The 15,272-nt window shown below is 43.8% G+C and overlaps 1 protein-coding gene across 1 annotated transcript in view; it reads right to left on the bottom strand.

The window, feature by feature from the left end:
* Positions 1-15,272, bottom strand: part of ITGB8 (integrin subunit beta 8) — a 243,159-nt gene that overhangs the window by 44,247 nt on the left and 183,640 nt on the right. The window contains exons 7-9 of the mRNA XM_063921754.1: positions 9,997-10,092; positions 9,823-9,912; positions 7,473-7,607 (exon numbers count right to left, since the gene is read on the bottom strand). Of these exons, the coding sequence (XP_063777824.1) occupies positions 7,473-7,607; positions 9,823-9,912; positions 9,997-10,092 (321 nt within the window). The remainder of the gene's footprint in view (positions 1-7,472; positions 7,608-9,822; positions 9,913-9,996; positions 10,093-15,272) is intronic.

The following is a 15,272-nucleotide window of genomic DNA, read 5'->3' as shown; positions in this document are numbered from 1 at the left end:
TTGAATTCTCCTGATCGGGGCCCGAGCTGACATCAGACACCCTCCCTCAAAACGACTGAGCAAGTCTGCGTTTTTCCGGACACTCCCGGAAAACGGTCAGTTGCCCCCCCCCCCCCAAACGGCCTCTTCCTGTCAATCTGCTTGCGAACGCCCGTGCGACTGGATCCTTTGCACCATCCTGCCACAGGGCGCCAATCCCTGTAGCAGCCATCTGTCGCACCGGCGCAGTGCGGCTCAGAAGCATTCGCTTGTCGTATCTGATCGCCTGCTGTGCGAAAACGCACAGCAGCGATCAGATCTAAATTAGACCCTTGGACGTGATACTGTGCACAGCACCATACAACTGACCTTATTTATCACACTGCATTAATCTCCTTGTGCATAAGGAACCTTGTTTTAACGCTGCGCATTCTGCACCAGACACCTCCCTGTGCAAAATCCACAAACCTGGAGGAAATCAATGTTATGTGCGCAAAACAAGGCACATGTCCGAAGCAAAGCTGATTTTGCACTGCTCTTTGGAAATGACATCTGATTTACAATGCAAACAATTAGAGAAGAAACCAAATTGTAGGTGACAAAATAAACTCTAAAACTATTTGTTTAAAATCGTTTCCATTGTGCAGAGATTAATGGAATGACCTTTACAGCGTTTGCTAGGATCGGAACTGGGACACGGTCAGGAAATTTGGCAACAGCGAGTAATGATGAAAAATAAACTCAAGGTGGAAAGTGCATGTGGAATAGTTTGACACTTTTAATCTACCGTTTGTGCAATCATTTCCCATAACAGATGTGTAGGTCACGCTGAGGTCAAATGTCCCATGTAAGCTGTAGAGGTGAGCGTCTTCTATAGGACTCTCCACAAGGAAACTACACTTTGTTTTTGTTTTTAGGAATAAGTGACACTGACTCATATGTTTTCTAAATGCAGACTGAAGGTGATCTTCCACCTGTCCAGTTAAAATTTTACAGAGTAATGTATCAATAAGTAATAAATCATATTTGTAAAAAAACAACCAAAACAAACAGAGGAAGGGGGGTCTTTCGTAGGTGTCTATTTATTAAAGATAGTTAATACACGTGGTTTTGCCAGAGTTAGGGCTCCCCCTGCCAGATAAACTGTATCTATTAATCAAGAAATATACAGATGGTGTAATGGTTAGCATTACTGCCTCACAGCACTAAGGTCATGGGTTCGATTCCCACCATGGCTCTACCTGTGCGGAGTTTGTATATTCTCCCTGTACTTGCGTGGGTTTCCTCCGGGTATCCAAAATCCAAAAATATACAGGTAGGTGAATTGGCTTCCAACAAAAATTGACCGTAGTGTGAATGTGTGTGCGTGTACATGTGGTAGGAAATATAGATCGTAAGCTCCACTGGGGCAGGGACTGATGTGAATAGCCAAATATTCTCTGTAAAGCTTTGCGGAATGTGTGTGCGCTATATAAATAACTGGTAATAAATAAATATATATATATATATACATATATTACATATGTAATCCCACCGGGGCGGGATGTCAGCAGCAGGGCGAGCGGTGCGAGTCCCCTTGCAGGCTTGCTGTGCTCACCACGCTGGGGCCTTGGTGGCTCGCTGCACTCACCACAGGTTCTATTCCCACTCTATGGATGACGTGGACACCCACGAGTGGAAATAGCTCCTGTGCACCAGTATTCCAGCCGTCGGCATCCTGACTGCCGGGAACCCGACAGCTGGCAACTTGAACGGATCCTATATATATATATATATATATATATATATATATCTCGGCCCTCAGGACCCCACACAGTGCATGTTTTGCAGGTAACCCAGCAGGTGCACAGGTGTATTAATTACTCACTGACACATTTTAAAAGGTCCACAGCTGGAGCTAATTATTTCACTTTTGAGTCTGTGAGGAGACCTGCAAAACATGCACCGTGTGGGGTCCTGAGGACCGAGTTTGAGAACCTGTGATATATATATAATGTTGTTGGACCGACACTCCAGAGATGAGATTCCTGGGCATAGGTGCCTTTGCATTAAGAATATAGGGGGTCATTCCAAACCGATCGCTCGCTGCAGTTTCTCGCAGCGCAGCGTTTGGGTCAGAACTGCGCATGCGCCAGCATCACAGTGCGCCGGCGCATGGCAACCGTCGTTGCCTAGCGATCGCCTCTGAGGCAGAGGCGGTCGTTGGGCGGGAGGGGGCTGGACAGCCGTGTTAAGCCGCCGTTTAGGGGGAGTGGTCCGGCCAACGCAGGTGTGGCCGGACAGTTGGGGGGGGGCGGGCCGCGGCGGCTGCGTGACGTCACACGCAGCTGCTGCGGGCCGGAGAGCGATGAGTAGCTCCCGGCCAGCACACTAAAGCTGCGCTGGTCGGGAGCTACTCTTGAAGTGCAAAGGCATCGCCGCTGTGCGATGCCTTTGCACTTCTGCGGGGGGGCCGGCACTGACATGCGGGGCGGACTATCCCTGTGCTGGGCATCCCCCCGCATGTCAGTGTGAATGATCGTAGCAGCTACGATCAACTCGGAATGACCCCCACAATACCGTGATGATCAAACCTCGCAAGGTAAGTCAAAGCACGGCACTCCAGGGCTTATTTCAAAATAGTGCAGTTTATTGTGCAACGGTTCGAAGAATTAATCGCTTTTTTCAAGGATAAATTGTGCGTTGACTATCTTGTTTTTGCTAAGAAAGTAGACTCGAAGCCCAAGTTCCAGGTTCTGAGCCCACTGTACACCTGTGAACAGGTGACATTTTATTTGCAAAATGTTTATCATCGCATTTTCATAAATAGACCAGATAAATTTAATTGATTTATTTTTGCCTACTAGACAATTATGCTCATTAAAGAGTACTTAATTGTATTTGGAATAAATGTATCCACTTTAGGATGTGTCCTGAATACTAACAAACAACTGCAGCACTGGTTTGCACAAGTGGTTACATGTTACAAAAAGAAGTAGAGAAACTCTACCCTAGATCTTGCATGTAAAATCATTAAAAATAGTATTAAGAACCAAACAAAATAAATAACTAGCATATAAAGAGATTTACTGGCTGCACTGTACATGTAAAGTAACTATAGCAGAGGAAATAGTTACATTCTCATATCAGTGTTTCATTTTCCACGAGGGACTGCAGTATCCATAGCAAAACTCACAGAATTTTAGGTATAACTTTCTTTTTTTGACAGTTCTGGCAGCATGAATGTATATGCATTGTGACAATAGACTAACAAAGATTTGCAGCTGATTTGTATGCACCTTAGTAACACAGTATAGTGTACACTAAAACAAGTTCAATAAATCACTTTCTTTAAACTTTGTGATTTACAGCTGTATCATGTTAACACTCAGTATGAAAGGTGTCCGCGGCTGTATATCAGTTTGTTATCATACCTACAGTCAGTTCTGAAAGAAGAACAATGTACAGTACTAGTAGTTCCTATTCTCAAATCTCCCTAATGTATCTCTTTCGGGTAGAGGGTACAGAGGGCCTTGCTCATGAGAAGGCTTACAATCTAATTGGAAAAGGACACAACTGAATCAAGAGGAGACTTCAATGACTCCATAAACCTGAATATTACAGAATATCATCCATCCATTATCTATACTGGCAGTTTAGTGACGGGTCTGGAGCTTTACATTATTACTTTATGTTTTATAATACAGTATAAACTTGCCTAACTTTTATTCCTCAGCTGAGAGATCTCGGAGGGAAGGAAATGCGGGGGTGTAGCAATGTGGCAAATTAGCCCCAGACTGCCCCTTTCACTAGTGAATCAGGAGAACTTCCCAGATTTTGAGAGTCTCCAGGACATTACGGGCGAGTAGGCAAGTGGGGTCCTATCACTATGTACACAATACAATATTTGTGTGCCAAAATATTTCTTTATTATTTCAACTTTTCTGATTTTTCAAGGTAATGTAGCCAATTGGTGTCCCTGTTCTACTGCTACATGTGAATAATATTTTATTTCAGTTCCTCAGACGGCCAATGACAATATTTGGAAAACAAAAATTCTCTCTGCTAAATAACTTTTAAATATTTCCAACATTTACAGACTATCTATATCGCAAACCCTAATTATACTGTATACTGATGAACGACTGGTGTGAGAGAAGAAACAGCTCATATTTGTCAAGTGTGTTTTAGGGGTGTTTAAAAAGACAATTTCCAGGGTATAATACCATAAACCCCCACACACACCCCTGGTCAGGCACTTGTGTAATACTGCCAAAGACACTGACTTAATGGCTGTAGCAGCTGTGCAATCTAGTGGCAGAACTAGATAATGGTGGGCCCAGGTGCAAATATATGCTTGGTCCCCCCACCACCACTGTGCAAAAGAAAAAAACTGGACACAGGAAACACAAATTAAATGTGTAATCTCCTGAGATGACAATGAGCACAAACTCACTGCCCCCTTCACAGCTTATTATCTCATCAAAGCACACTGACCTGCTCACGGCTCACTTCCCTCATAGCTCACTGTCCCCCTTGCAGCTTTCACCGCCCCCTCACAGCTTACGACACGCCTCATAGCACACACTGCTCCTTCATAGCATACACCCCCATTGTAAATTCTGAGAGGGCCAGTGTGTGCTATACACACTGGCCCTCTCAGAATTTACAATCCACCTCATAGCACACACTGACATGCTCACAGCTCATTTCCTTTATAGCTCTCTACCCACCCTTGCAACTTTCACCGCCCCCTTCACAGCTTACAACCTCCTCATAGCACACACTGACCCTCTCATACCTCCCTGTCCCCCCTTGCAGCATTTACTGACCCTTCATAGCTTACAATCTCCCCTTATAAAGCACACTGACCCCCTCACACATTACAAACCTCCCCTCAGTTTGAAGTAGAGAAGACATCCTTTCTGTGCTATGGGTTTTCAATAGACCCCAGCAAGCTCTAAGCAATTCTTTATTGGGTCTTACCCACCAATTTAAAGGCCATCCAGCGATACCTGGGTTTTGCTAATTATTATTATTATAGGCAGTTTATTTGTGGATTGTCAGTTTTGGCTGCTCCTATTACCGCCTTAACCAAGAAGGAAGCAGATACAGTAAACTGGACTATTCAGGCCTTGGAAGCTTTTGAGAAATGAAAGCAGGTTTTTGTTTTGCCCTGGTACACCGTCATCCTAACCCCAATTTGGATGCCTCAGAAGTCGGTATTGGGGCTGTCCTTTCTCAGCAGGACTCGGACGACAATAAGCTGCACCCTTATGCCTTCTTCCCAGAAATTCTCATCTGCAAAGGCCAATTACAATGTCAGCAACTGGTAGCTTCAAGCTACCAAATGGGCCTTCTAGGACTGAAGACACAGGTTGGAGGGAGCCAAACACGTGATCACAGTCTTGACTGATCACAAGAACTTACAATACATCTAATATCTTAATCTACACCACTAAACAAACCCTAATATCCTATCCCTAATTCCCTAACACCTAAGCAATCCCTAAGCAATATACTAACCCCTAAATCAACCCTAATACATTGTTCCTAATACCCTAGCCTGGAATATTGTGACACTGATTTTCTGAGCAGTTACCAGGTACAAATTTAATTTACATTTCTCCAACGGCTGCTTATGTCTGCAGCCGCCGGGTGGGAATTCCCTGCTGACCGGTCATCAATGATCTGCAGCATGGCAGATGCTGGGGGAGGATGCAGGTCGGGAGGTCCCTCTGGGAGCAGCAGCTGCGGGAAGATTCTCTTCCTGCAGCCGCCCACACTGTATCTTACTGGTCACATCGTTTGCAACCAGATCAGATAACTCACTGCCTGGTGTGGTCGTAAGCAGCCATGCCAGGCAAATGGTTAATACTGTCCATCTTTGTATGCCATAGTCCAGAGTTCCCCAAACTCCACCATTACAGTCCAGGTTTTAAGGACATCCAAGAATCCAGATGGTTAAATCAAATTGACTGAGGTAGTAATTAAGTCACCTGTGCTCAAGCATGGATATCCTTAAAACCTGGACTGTAAAGACAGAGTTTGGAAAACTCTGCCATAGTCCATAACATGAAATCACCATATATTCAGCAAATTCTGTCTAGTGTCAATAAGTAAAATGCGGATGTGAAAATGAAAACGTCACTTTCATCAAAAAGATGGTGTGCAGTGTGCACAAATCCCGTACATGCAATAGGCTTGCATAACGCATTTTCACATGCACCCCTATACGGCTGCAAAATAAAATGCATGATATAGGAGCGATGTATGAATGATGAAGGGTGCCACTACCAGTGGAACTACTCTGTAGGGGCCAGGAAGTCTGCATCCGAAGATGCAGACCCTGGGCTCAATACGCGTACAAAACAGGGATGGCACGCCCTCGATTTGTAGGAGAGTCCCCGTTGCCACCCGCCAAATGATACAGCATGATTGACATAGAGTGATTACGCAGCACAGGCGCTACACATGCACAGTTCCCCACCATTGGGGCTTTAGTTCAAAATCGTTGTAATGTTTTGTTTTTTCAAAAACCACCCTCAAGTGTTTTCGGTTTGGTTTTGGATCTGGGTTTCTCTTAAAATTGATAAAAACAGCTGAAATCATATACCGTGGTTCTAATTTTGTTCCTATAGTATTACTAACATCAATAACACATTACAATAATTTCAGTCAATTTTGCTCACCTGATCATACACTCTCCTGAATAGCACCTGACATGAGGGAGGGTCTTACATGTAATCCAAAACCCCAGATTCAGTTTCTAAATCCGAGTTCCAGACTCAAGGGAAGACCTGACTTACTGGAACACCCAAAAATGATTTGAGCTGGGATTCGGCTTTACTCAGATGCTCAAAGTTCAGGTGTGTTCGGTTTCCAACATCATCTCTAGCTAGCAGGTAAACCATTGGTTTTATGTACTAATCTGAATCAACCCATGGACACCTGGATTCAGGTACCAGATATATGGGGGGAGAATCCCAGGTGAGGGAACTGGGAAGTCTCATAGTGTGATCACACCGCATGGGGTACACAGGACCATAGAGACATACAGTATGTCAGACCAGGGAATACTTGCCTACTCTCATGGACTATCTGGAACACCCAAATTTTCAGGAGTTCTCCTGGTCTACCAGGGTCTTCCAAATCCCGCTAACTTCCACACTGAGGTAAAGAGGGGATGACACAATTCCATCTGAATGGGGAATTTTTTAATATGAGACGGGGCACTGCCATGCCCCCTTACTTGCCTCTTCAACCTACACTTGAAAAAGTGGACAAGTAAGAATAAGGGGGCCTTGCACATTGACGGCTGTGTATTTTGTACTGTGCTACTATCATGGCTGAAATGGGAAAATCGTTATTATACTATAGGAAAGCGAATAGATGAACTGATTGAGGATAAGTGACTGATCAGATACAGTAAGAAACACATTTATTCATGACCGTGCAAACATCTCAGATATAATTGATGTCCACAGCTGCAGAGGAGATTCCAGAATCTGTACCTTGTCATTACTCTTTACATTATGGCATCCTTCGATTCCAGAATGTCTGCTTCCATCCGGACATAGAGACGTAATATTTACATAAATACCCTTGGTGGGATTATCCACTTGAATCTTCATTTCTGAGAGAAGTGCCTGGAAGAACACATCAAAGTTCACTCTGAATTTTATTTACAAAAACATCCATGTCTTCTTTCTGTTGTAGAATGAATGGCTTATTTGTCTGGGTTTGTCTGAATAGATGAATTGTTTCCTTTGCACAAAGAGTGCTCTGTAAACTATATTCACTAGCTGTATGGAAAAACGGACTTTACAAACAGCAGAATGACATTTGTTAGAGGGGAAATTTACTATATTCCCGTCAGCTAACAAAGAGTGAATATGGCCTGTTCTACAGTGCTTACATAGCATTGTATTACCTTGTACCGGTCACCTGCGCACAACAAGACCAGCCATTTGTAAGACAGATATAAAGGCATTTGCAGTCTGTTAGCTCAACAATGACCAGATCAAGAGACGAAAACAATACTAAATATTTTGAATTTAATAAAGTGGTGAACAAATGTTTGGGAAGTCATATATTTAATGAAAAAGTATTAAAATATTGTGTATCATTGTGGTTTTACTGTTTTAGTATAGTCCCTGGAAGGGGGTTCACTATATAAGTAAATGTTAATAAATAACAGATATATTTTATTTATCAAACAGTCCAGCAGCTGTGGTCTGACAGACCCCCCCCGCTATATTTTTCAGCAAGCATATTTCCTTCTGCTCAGACCACTCAAGCTGTCAAATTACTCACTTAAAATTGTCATCATTATTAACCAAAGCATCTGTCATTCGGTATAAAATGCGTTTCTCACAATATCATGAGAAATGCACAATGACTTAACAGCAAGCCATGTGGTAAAACCTGGTCCTGCCAGTAAAACATCAATGGTGTGACGTTTAACGAGAACAATACACAAATAAAAATTGTACTGTAATTTTTACATTACGACATTAAAAAATAGTTTCATGATTGCTACAACTGTACCATCACCCTCTTCTTACGGTAACCCTGGCAGGGCCGGATTAATCCTTGGGGGTGCCCACGGCACTTAAGACAAGCCCCCCCCCCCTCCCCCGGTGAAAGGCGGGAAGTGTATTTTAAATTGTGCATACCTCCCAAAATGACCCATTCCAGGTGGGACAAAATGCTCTCTATCTTGACTACCCTCTTAATATATGAATTGAGTCACCTGTGAACTATTTTTTTAGATAAGAAAGGTGTTTCAACACAGGTGATTGCAGTCATAACTTAAGACAGCATGTTATCCCCCAGAACTGGGTCATGTTAGGATGTATGGATTGTGTATATTAAATTTAACCCAATGGGGTATGTTAGATTAAAACTAATAGTTTAATAATGCCTGGGTACTGTTTATAGTGCCACCTAATTGAATGACAACTATTTTATAAAATTTTCATGTGGTGGAACAAAGACAACTTAAACAACCTTAGAATACACATAGAAAAAAAAATCTATAATTTATATTATCCCATGCAAGAATAGCAGCAGCAGCATCCTCTCTACTACTTACACACTGGTACAGGACTCATGAGGACTCTGTATGTGTGTGTCTCTCTCTAGACCCTCATTAAATAACAGATTACACAGGACTCAGTCACCCTGTTAGGCACGAGGAGATGCTGGGATTCCTGTGTCACTTACAGCTCTCTCCACCCTCCTATCTTTCCTCTGGTCGGAAGGCTCAATCGGTAGCTCATAAAACCTGATACTCTGCTTACAATGCATACTGTCCTGCTTGCATTCTGGCTGTCTGGTTCTGCTACTGCATGGGAGGGCAAGCTAGCGATGTCAGTGTACTCTGGCTGGGGGGCCACCTAACAAAGGGGGGCCTGGGGTACAGTATGACTCTGCGACCCCCCCTTAATCTGGCTATGCTCTGATCCCCCACTTAAATATGGCATTGGTCTTCATAATGTCAGACTATACTTAGAGTGTGAGCAGAATCACAGAAGATGGAAATGAGCAGGTGAACTTGGAGAGAGATAACGTGGAAAGAGATTTATCAAAACCTGGAGAGAGAGATAAAGCGGAGAGAGATAAAGTACTAACCGACCAGCTTCTGTCATTTTACTGATTGTATTTGAAAAATGATGGTTAGGAGTTGATTGGTTGATGCTTTAACTCTCTCCATTTTATCTCTCTCCAAGTTTTGATACATCCCCCTATGTCAGGAGGAAAGCGCATTAGTTAAGACTAAATGAACATTAAACAACGAGTAATGATTACACAGAAATTGTGATAAATCGTGATAAATAACTGTCTGTTGACAAAACTGACCTGATAGGCCTCTACCACCACCTTATTAATATTAGATGCCTCGGCGTCCAGTTCCTTGGCAGCTGTCCCTGGCAGCAGTGGTAAGAGATCCTAGGAAAGTGAGATTCCAAATGTTATCCAGAAGTAAAAATCAACTGATACACTGGAAAAACATTGTCTATAAAACGGCATTACCTTGTACCAATTAAATGAACTTTGCTTTACAGCGAAGATCCCATACACATGGTTCTCTACTAACTTTTCTCCAAGCAAGCCTAGTGATGGGTTCTCCTGTTAAGAAATAAGGTTATAGTAACTACTAAAGATTAAAATGATAATCTATTTTTCTATCAAAACTGTGTATTCGGTATATGAAAATAATAATGCAAATTATAGTAACATAGGGATAAACAAATAAAAAACAAGTAACCACACTTATTAGAAGCAATTTGTGCATTTTGATAACATATTATAACATGTGCATGGATATGTGGGGAAAAAAAAAATATATATTATATAATGCCCTAAGCTGTCTCGGCTATGTCATGCGCAATGGGATCTGCGGCGCCCCCATTAGCTCCCACTAGAGCAGCGGGACAGCCTGGATAGACCAACCTAACAGAACCCTGGGGACCACTGCGCCAGGAACAGGGTAGGGGTAGGAAATAGAGTGGGTAGGACGCATGACGGTAATGGAGAGGAGATGGATGCCAATGGGGAGAGAACAGGACAGAGGTAGGGAGGGAAAGGATAGATAGATAGATAGATAGATAGATAGATAGATAGATAGATAGATAGATAGACAGATATCTTGTGGCTCGGCACTCACTCGTATTAATACATCTGCCTGGGTGCCATTGATAAAATAGAATATATATATATATATATATATATATATATGATATAATATTCTAATATTGCACTAGAATAACTTCACAGCAGCGCCCTCTGGTTTTGTGTGTGTGTGTGTGTATATATATATATATATATATGTATATGTGTGTGTGTATATATATTAGTGATGAGCGGGTTCGGATCCTCGGGATCCGAACCCCCCCGAACTTCACCCATTTTACATGGGTCCGAGGCAGACTCGGATCCTTCCGCCTTGCTCGGTTAACCCGAGCGCGCCCGAACGTCATCATCACGCGGTCGGATTCTCGCGAGATTCGTATTCTATATAAGGAGCCGCGCATCGCCACCATTTTTCACTAGTGCATTGGAGATGATCGTGAGAGGACGTGGCTGGTGTCCTCTCAGTTTCTATGTTCAGTAGGCTGCAAATTGTGCTGCAAATATCTGTGCTCAGTGTGCTGCAAATATCTGTGCTCAGTGTGCTGCAAGTGCAAATATCTACGTTCTCTGCCTGAAAAAATGCTCCATATCTGACTGTGCTCAGTTTGCTGCAAATATCTGTGCTCAGTGTGCTAATTGCTTTATTGTGGGGACTGGGGACCAGCAGTATTATAAAGTAGGAGGACAGTGCAGAGTTTTGCTGACCAGTGACCACCAGTATTATACGTTCTCTGCCTGAAAAATGCTCCATATCTGTGCTGCATTGTAGTATTTAGTAGGAGGACAGTGCAGAATTTTGCTGACCACCAGTATAACTATATATATATAGCAGTACGGTACAATAGTCCACTGCTGTACCTACCTCTGTGTCGTCAAGTATACTATCCATCCATACCTGTGGTGCATTTCAGTTTTGCACAGTTTGCTGACCACCAGTATAACTATATATATATAGCAGTACGGTACAGTAGTTCACTGCTCTACCTACCTCTGTGTCGTCAAGTATACTATCCATCCATACCTATGGTGCATTTCAGTTTTGCACAGTTTGCTGACCACCAATATATACTATATAGCAGTACGGTACAGTAGGCCACTGCTCTACCTATCTCTGTGTCGTCAAGTATACTAGTATCCATCCATACCTGTGGTGCATTTCAGTTTTGCACAGTTTGCTGTCCACCAGTATATAATATATAGCAGTACGGTACAGTAGGCCACTGCTCTACCTACTTCTGTGTCGTCAAGTATACTAGTATCCATCCATACCTGTGGTGCATTTCAGTTTTGCACAGTTTGCTGTCCACCAGTATATAATATATAGCAGTACGGTACAGTAGGCCACTGCTCTACCTACCTCTGTGTCGTCAAGTATACTAGTATCCATCCATACCTGTGGTGCATTTCAGTTTTGCACAGTTTGCTGACCACCAGTATATAGAGCCAGTTTGTGCAAGGAGAGATTGATTGCTTCTTTTTTGGTGGGTGCCAAACCAACCAGTCATTTCAGTCACAGTCGTGTGGCAGACCTTGTTGCTTAAATGATGGGTTTGTTTAAATGTGCATGTCCTGTTTATACAACATAAGGGTGGGTGGGAGGGCCCAAGGACAATTCCATCTTGCACCTCTTTTTTCTTTAATTTTTCTTTGCATCATGTGCTGTTTGGGGACTATTTTATAAATCTGCCATCCTGTCTGACACTGCAGTGCCACTCCTAGATGGGCCAGGTGTTTGTGTCGGCCACTTGGGTCGCTTAGCTTAGTCACACAGCTACCTCATTGCGCCTCTTTTTTTCTTTGCATCATGTGCTGTTTGGGGACTATTTTTTTGAAGTGCCATCCTGTCTGACACTGCAGTGCGACTCCTAGATGGGCCAGGTGGTTGTGTCGGCCACTTGGGTTGCTTAGCTTAGTCACACAGCTACCTCATTGCGCCTCTTTTTTTCTTTGCATCATGTGCTGTTTGGGGACTATTTTTTTGAAGTGCCATCCTGTCTGACACTGCAGTGCCCCTCCTAGATGGGCCAGGTGTTTGTGTCGGCCACTTGGGTCGCTTAGCTTAGTCACACAGCTACCTCATTGCGCCTCTTTTTTTCTTTGCATCATGTGCTGTTTGGGGACTATTTTTTTGAAGTGCTATCCTGTCTGACACTGCAGTGCCACTCCTAGATGGGCCAGGTGGTTGTGTCGGCCACTTGGGTCGCTTAGCTTAGTCACACAGCTACCTCATTGCGCCTCTTTTTTTCTTTGCATCATGTGCTGTTTGGGGACTATTTTTTTGAAGTGCCATCCTGTCTGACACTGCAGTGCCACTCCTAGATGGGCCAGGTGTTTGTGTCGGCCACTTGGGTGGCTTAGCTTAGTCATCCAGCGACCTTGGTGCAAATTTTAGGACTAAAAATAATATAGTGAGGTGTGAGGTGTTCAGAATAGACTGAAAATGAGTGGAAATTATGGTTATTGAGGTTAATAATACTATGGGATCAAAATGACCCCCAAATTCTATGATTTAAGCTGTTTTTGAGGGTTTTTTGTAAAAAAAACACCGAATCCAAAACACACCCGAATCCGACAAAAAAATTTCAGGGAGGTTTTGCCAAAACGCGTCCGAATCCAAAACACGGTCTCGGAACCGAATCCAAAACCAAAACACAAAACCCGAAAAATTTCCGGTGCACATCACTAATATATATATATATATATATGTGTGTGTGTGTGTGTGTGTGTGTGTGTGTGTGTGTGTGTGTGTATATATATATATATATATATATAAATATATATTATATCTATATATGTACATATATATACGCACACACACACACATATCGGGTAACGGCACGTAATATGCTGGTGCTAAGTAAATAATTAAGTGTGAGCTGACATGGGCCGCTATGGGGCGGGATGTAATGAAGTCCAGGTATGGCGGCCAAACTCAGATGATTTTTTAAAGGGGCAATCATGTACATGGCATGTTTTAGCCTTGTACATGACTGCCCCGAACTCTGACTTTATTACATCCTTGCCATGGAGGTTATAAAGTGTGTAGGAAACGCAGTCTAGTGATTTGTATAGAGAAGCCTATCTAGTCTCGTCTGCATGTGAGTGAGGTCGTTGTAGTTCTGGGAAACGGAAATAAAGTGCTTTTAATTTATTACACACTAAAGTCTGGGGACTCTCTCCTATTATATGTTTATCAAACATCAGAAATAGTGAAATTGGAAGCGAGCAGTTGCAGATTATGAGAAGCTGTGTCATACATCCACATTATACCCGTGATCCAAATGCCTCAAAGAGAAACTGAACAATATAAGGTTGTGTTGCAGCAAAGAAAACAATCCAGCATTTACCCAAACACTGGAAAGATACTGAAAGGCAATATCGCAATTCACTACCAGTAATCTGTGCACAATACACAAGTACCTCACTTGCAAAGCACATTTGGGGGATCACGCAGAGCTGGATGGAACTGTCATAGAAATTGCAAGCGCAAAATGCAGCTCAAATGAGTTTGCTTACTTAGGGGGATATTCAATTTGGCCCGGAAGAGACATCGGGAGTAAAAACCCCGATGTTTCTTCAGGTGCAACGGTCGGGCTATTTAATAAGCTTGGCCGGTAACAAGTCCTTTTACAAGTCCTGGCTGATATAACAAAACTGGGTAATAACAAACAGTCATAGAGGTAGGAAGGCCCTGCTCACAAGCTTACAATCTATGGGGGATATTCAATTACCCGCAACGATTGCGGGTGTAAAGTATCGCCGCCGGAGGCTATCTGATTATCCCCAATAAGTCGGCGCGTGATGCCGCTTATCGGGGATTTTGCTTCACTGCCTTCGGCAGGGGAAGCAAAATACCCGATAACAGCCCCGTTTTCATCCGACCGCCCGTACACATGTTGTGGCGGCCGGCGGTGATTGACAGCTGAACTGGGCGGGCGTGTGTACACGCCCGCCCAGTTCATGATGTCAGTCCCCGACGGATCGGCCAGTGTGTATGCTCAACACACTGCCTGATCCGTCTATAGATATATCTGCAGATTAATTGATCGGCAGATATATCTTCCAGTGTGTACCCACCTTAACTCTCTCTGCACATGTTATATCTGCCCCACCCCCCTCCAGTGCACATGGTTTTGTCCATTAGCTAACAAATTTGCTGCTGCATGTCACACGCCATAGGCGGCGTTCACCGCGCTTACCCCTGCGTGCCTGCTGGTCTGTGTTGCGGCCTCCGCCTTCGATGTTCCACGGGCTCCGGCGTCTGGCTGGCGCGGCTCCCGGCGGTTCCCTGGGGTAGGGGCGCAACCATGACACCCGGCATCACGTGGGCGGGGAGCAGGTGACGTCATCAGACTGTTCCGCCAATCCAGCGGGGGCGGGAGATTCGAAGGCAGACGCCGGGCAGAGCATCGGCGCCTGAGTATCGTCTTTTCCCCTGAAGTGGATGCCAGTGCTCTTGTTCCCGGCGAATCTCTCTGCAGTCGTACCCCAGTGTCTCCGGCACTTCCAGGTGCCAGTTGCTGCACAGTTCCAGCGTATACAGCGGCTGGTGTGTTCCTCTGCAATCCAGTCACCAGTGCTTCTTGGAGTCAGCGTGGGCTGCGGGCTAAACGCCGCTCTCAAGTTCTACAAGTCATCAGTGTCTTTAAACACCGCTCTCAAGTTCTACAAGTCAT

The sequence above is a fragment of the Pseudophryne corroboree genome, chromosome 5 (genome assembly GCF_028390025.1).
Source record: "Pseudophryne corroboree isolate aPseCor3 chromosome 5, aPseCor3.hap2, whole genome shotgun sequence".
NCBI classification, from domain to species: domain Eukaryota; kingdom Metazoa; phylum Chordata; class Amphibia; order Anura; family Myobatrachidae; genus Pseudophryne; species Pseudophryne corroboree.
The sequence above is the reverse complement of the archived record's forward strand: the minus strand, read 5'-3'. Positions and strand labels throughout refer to the sequence as shown.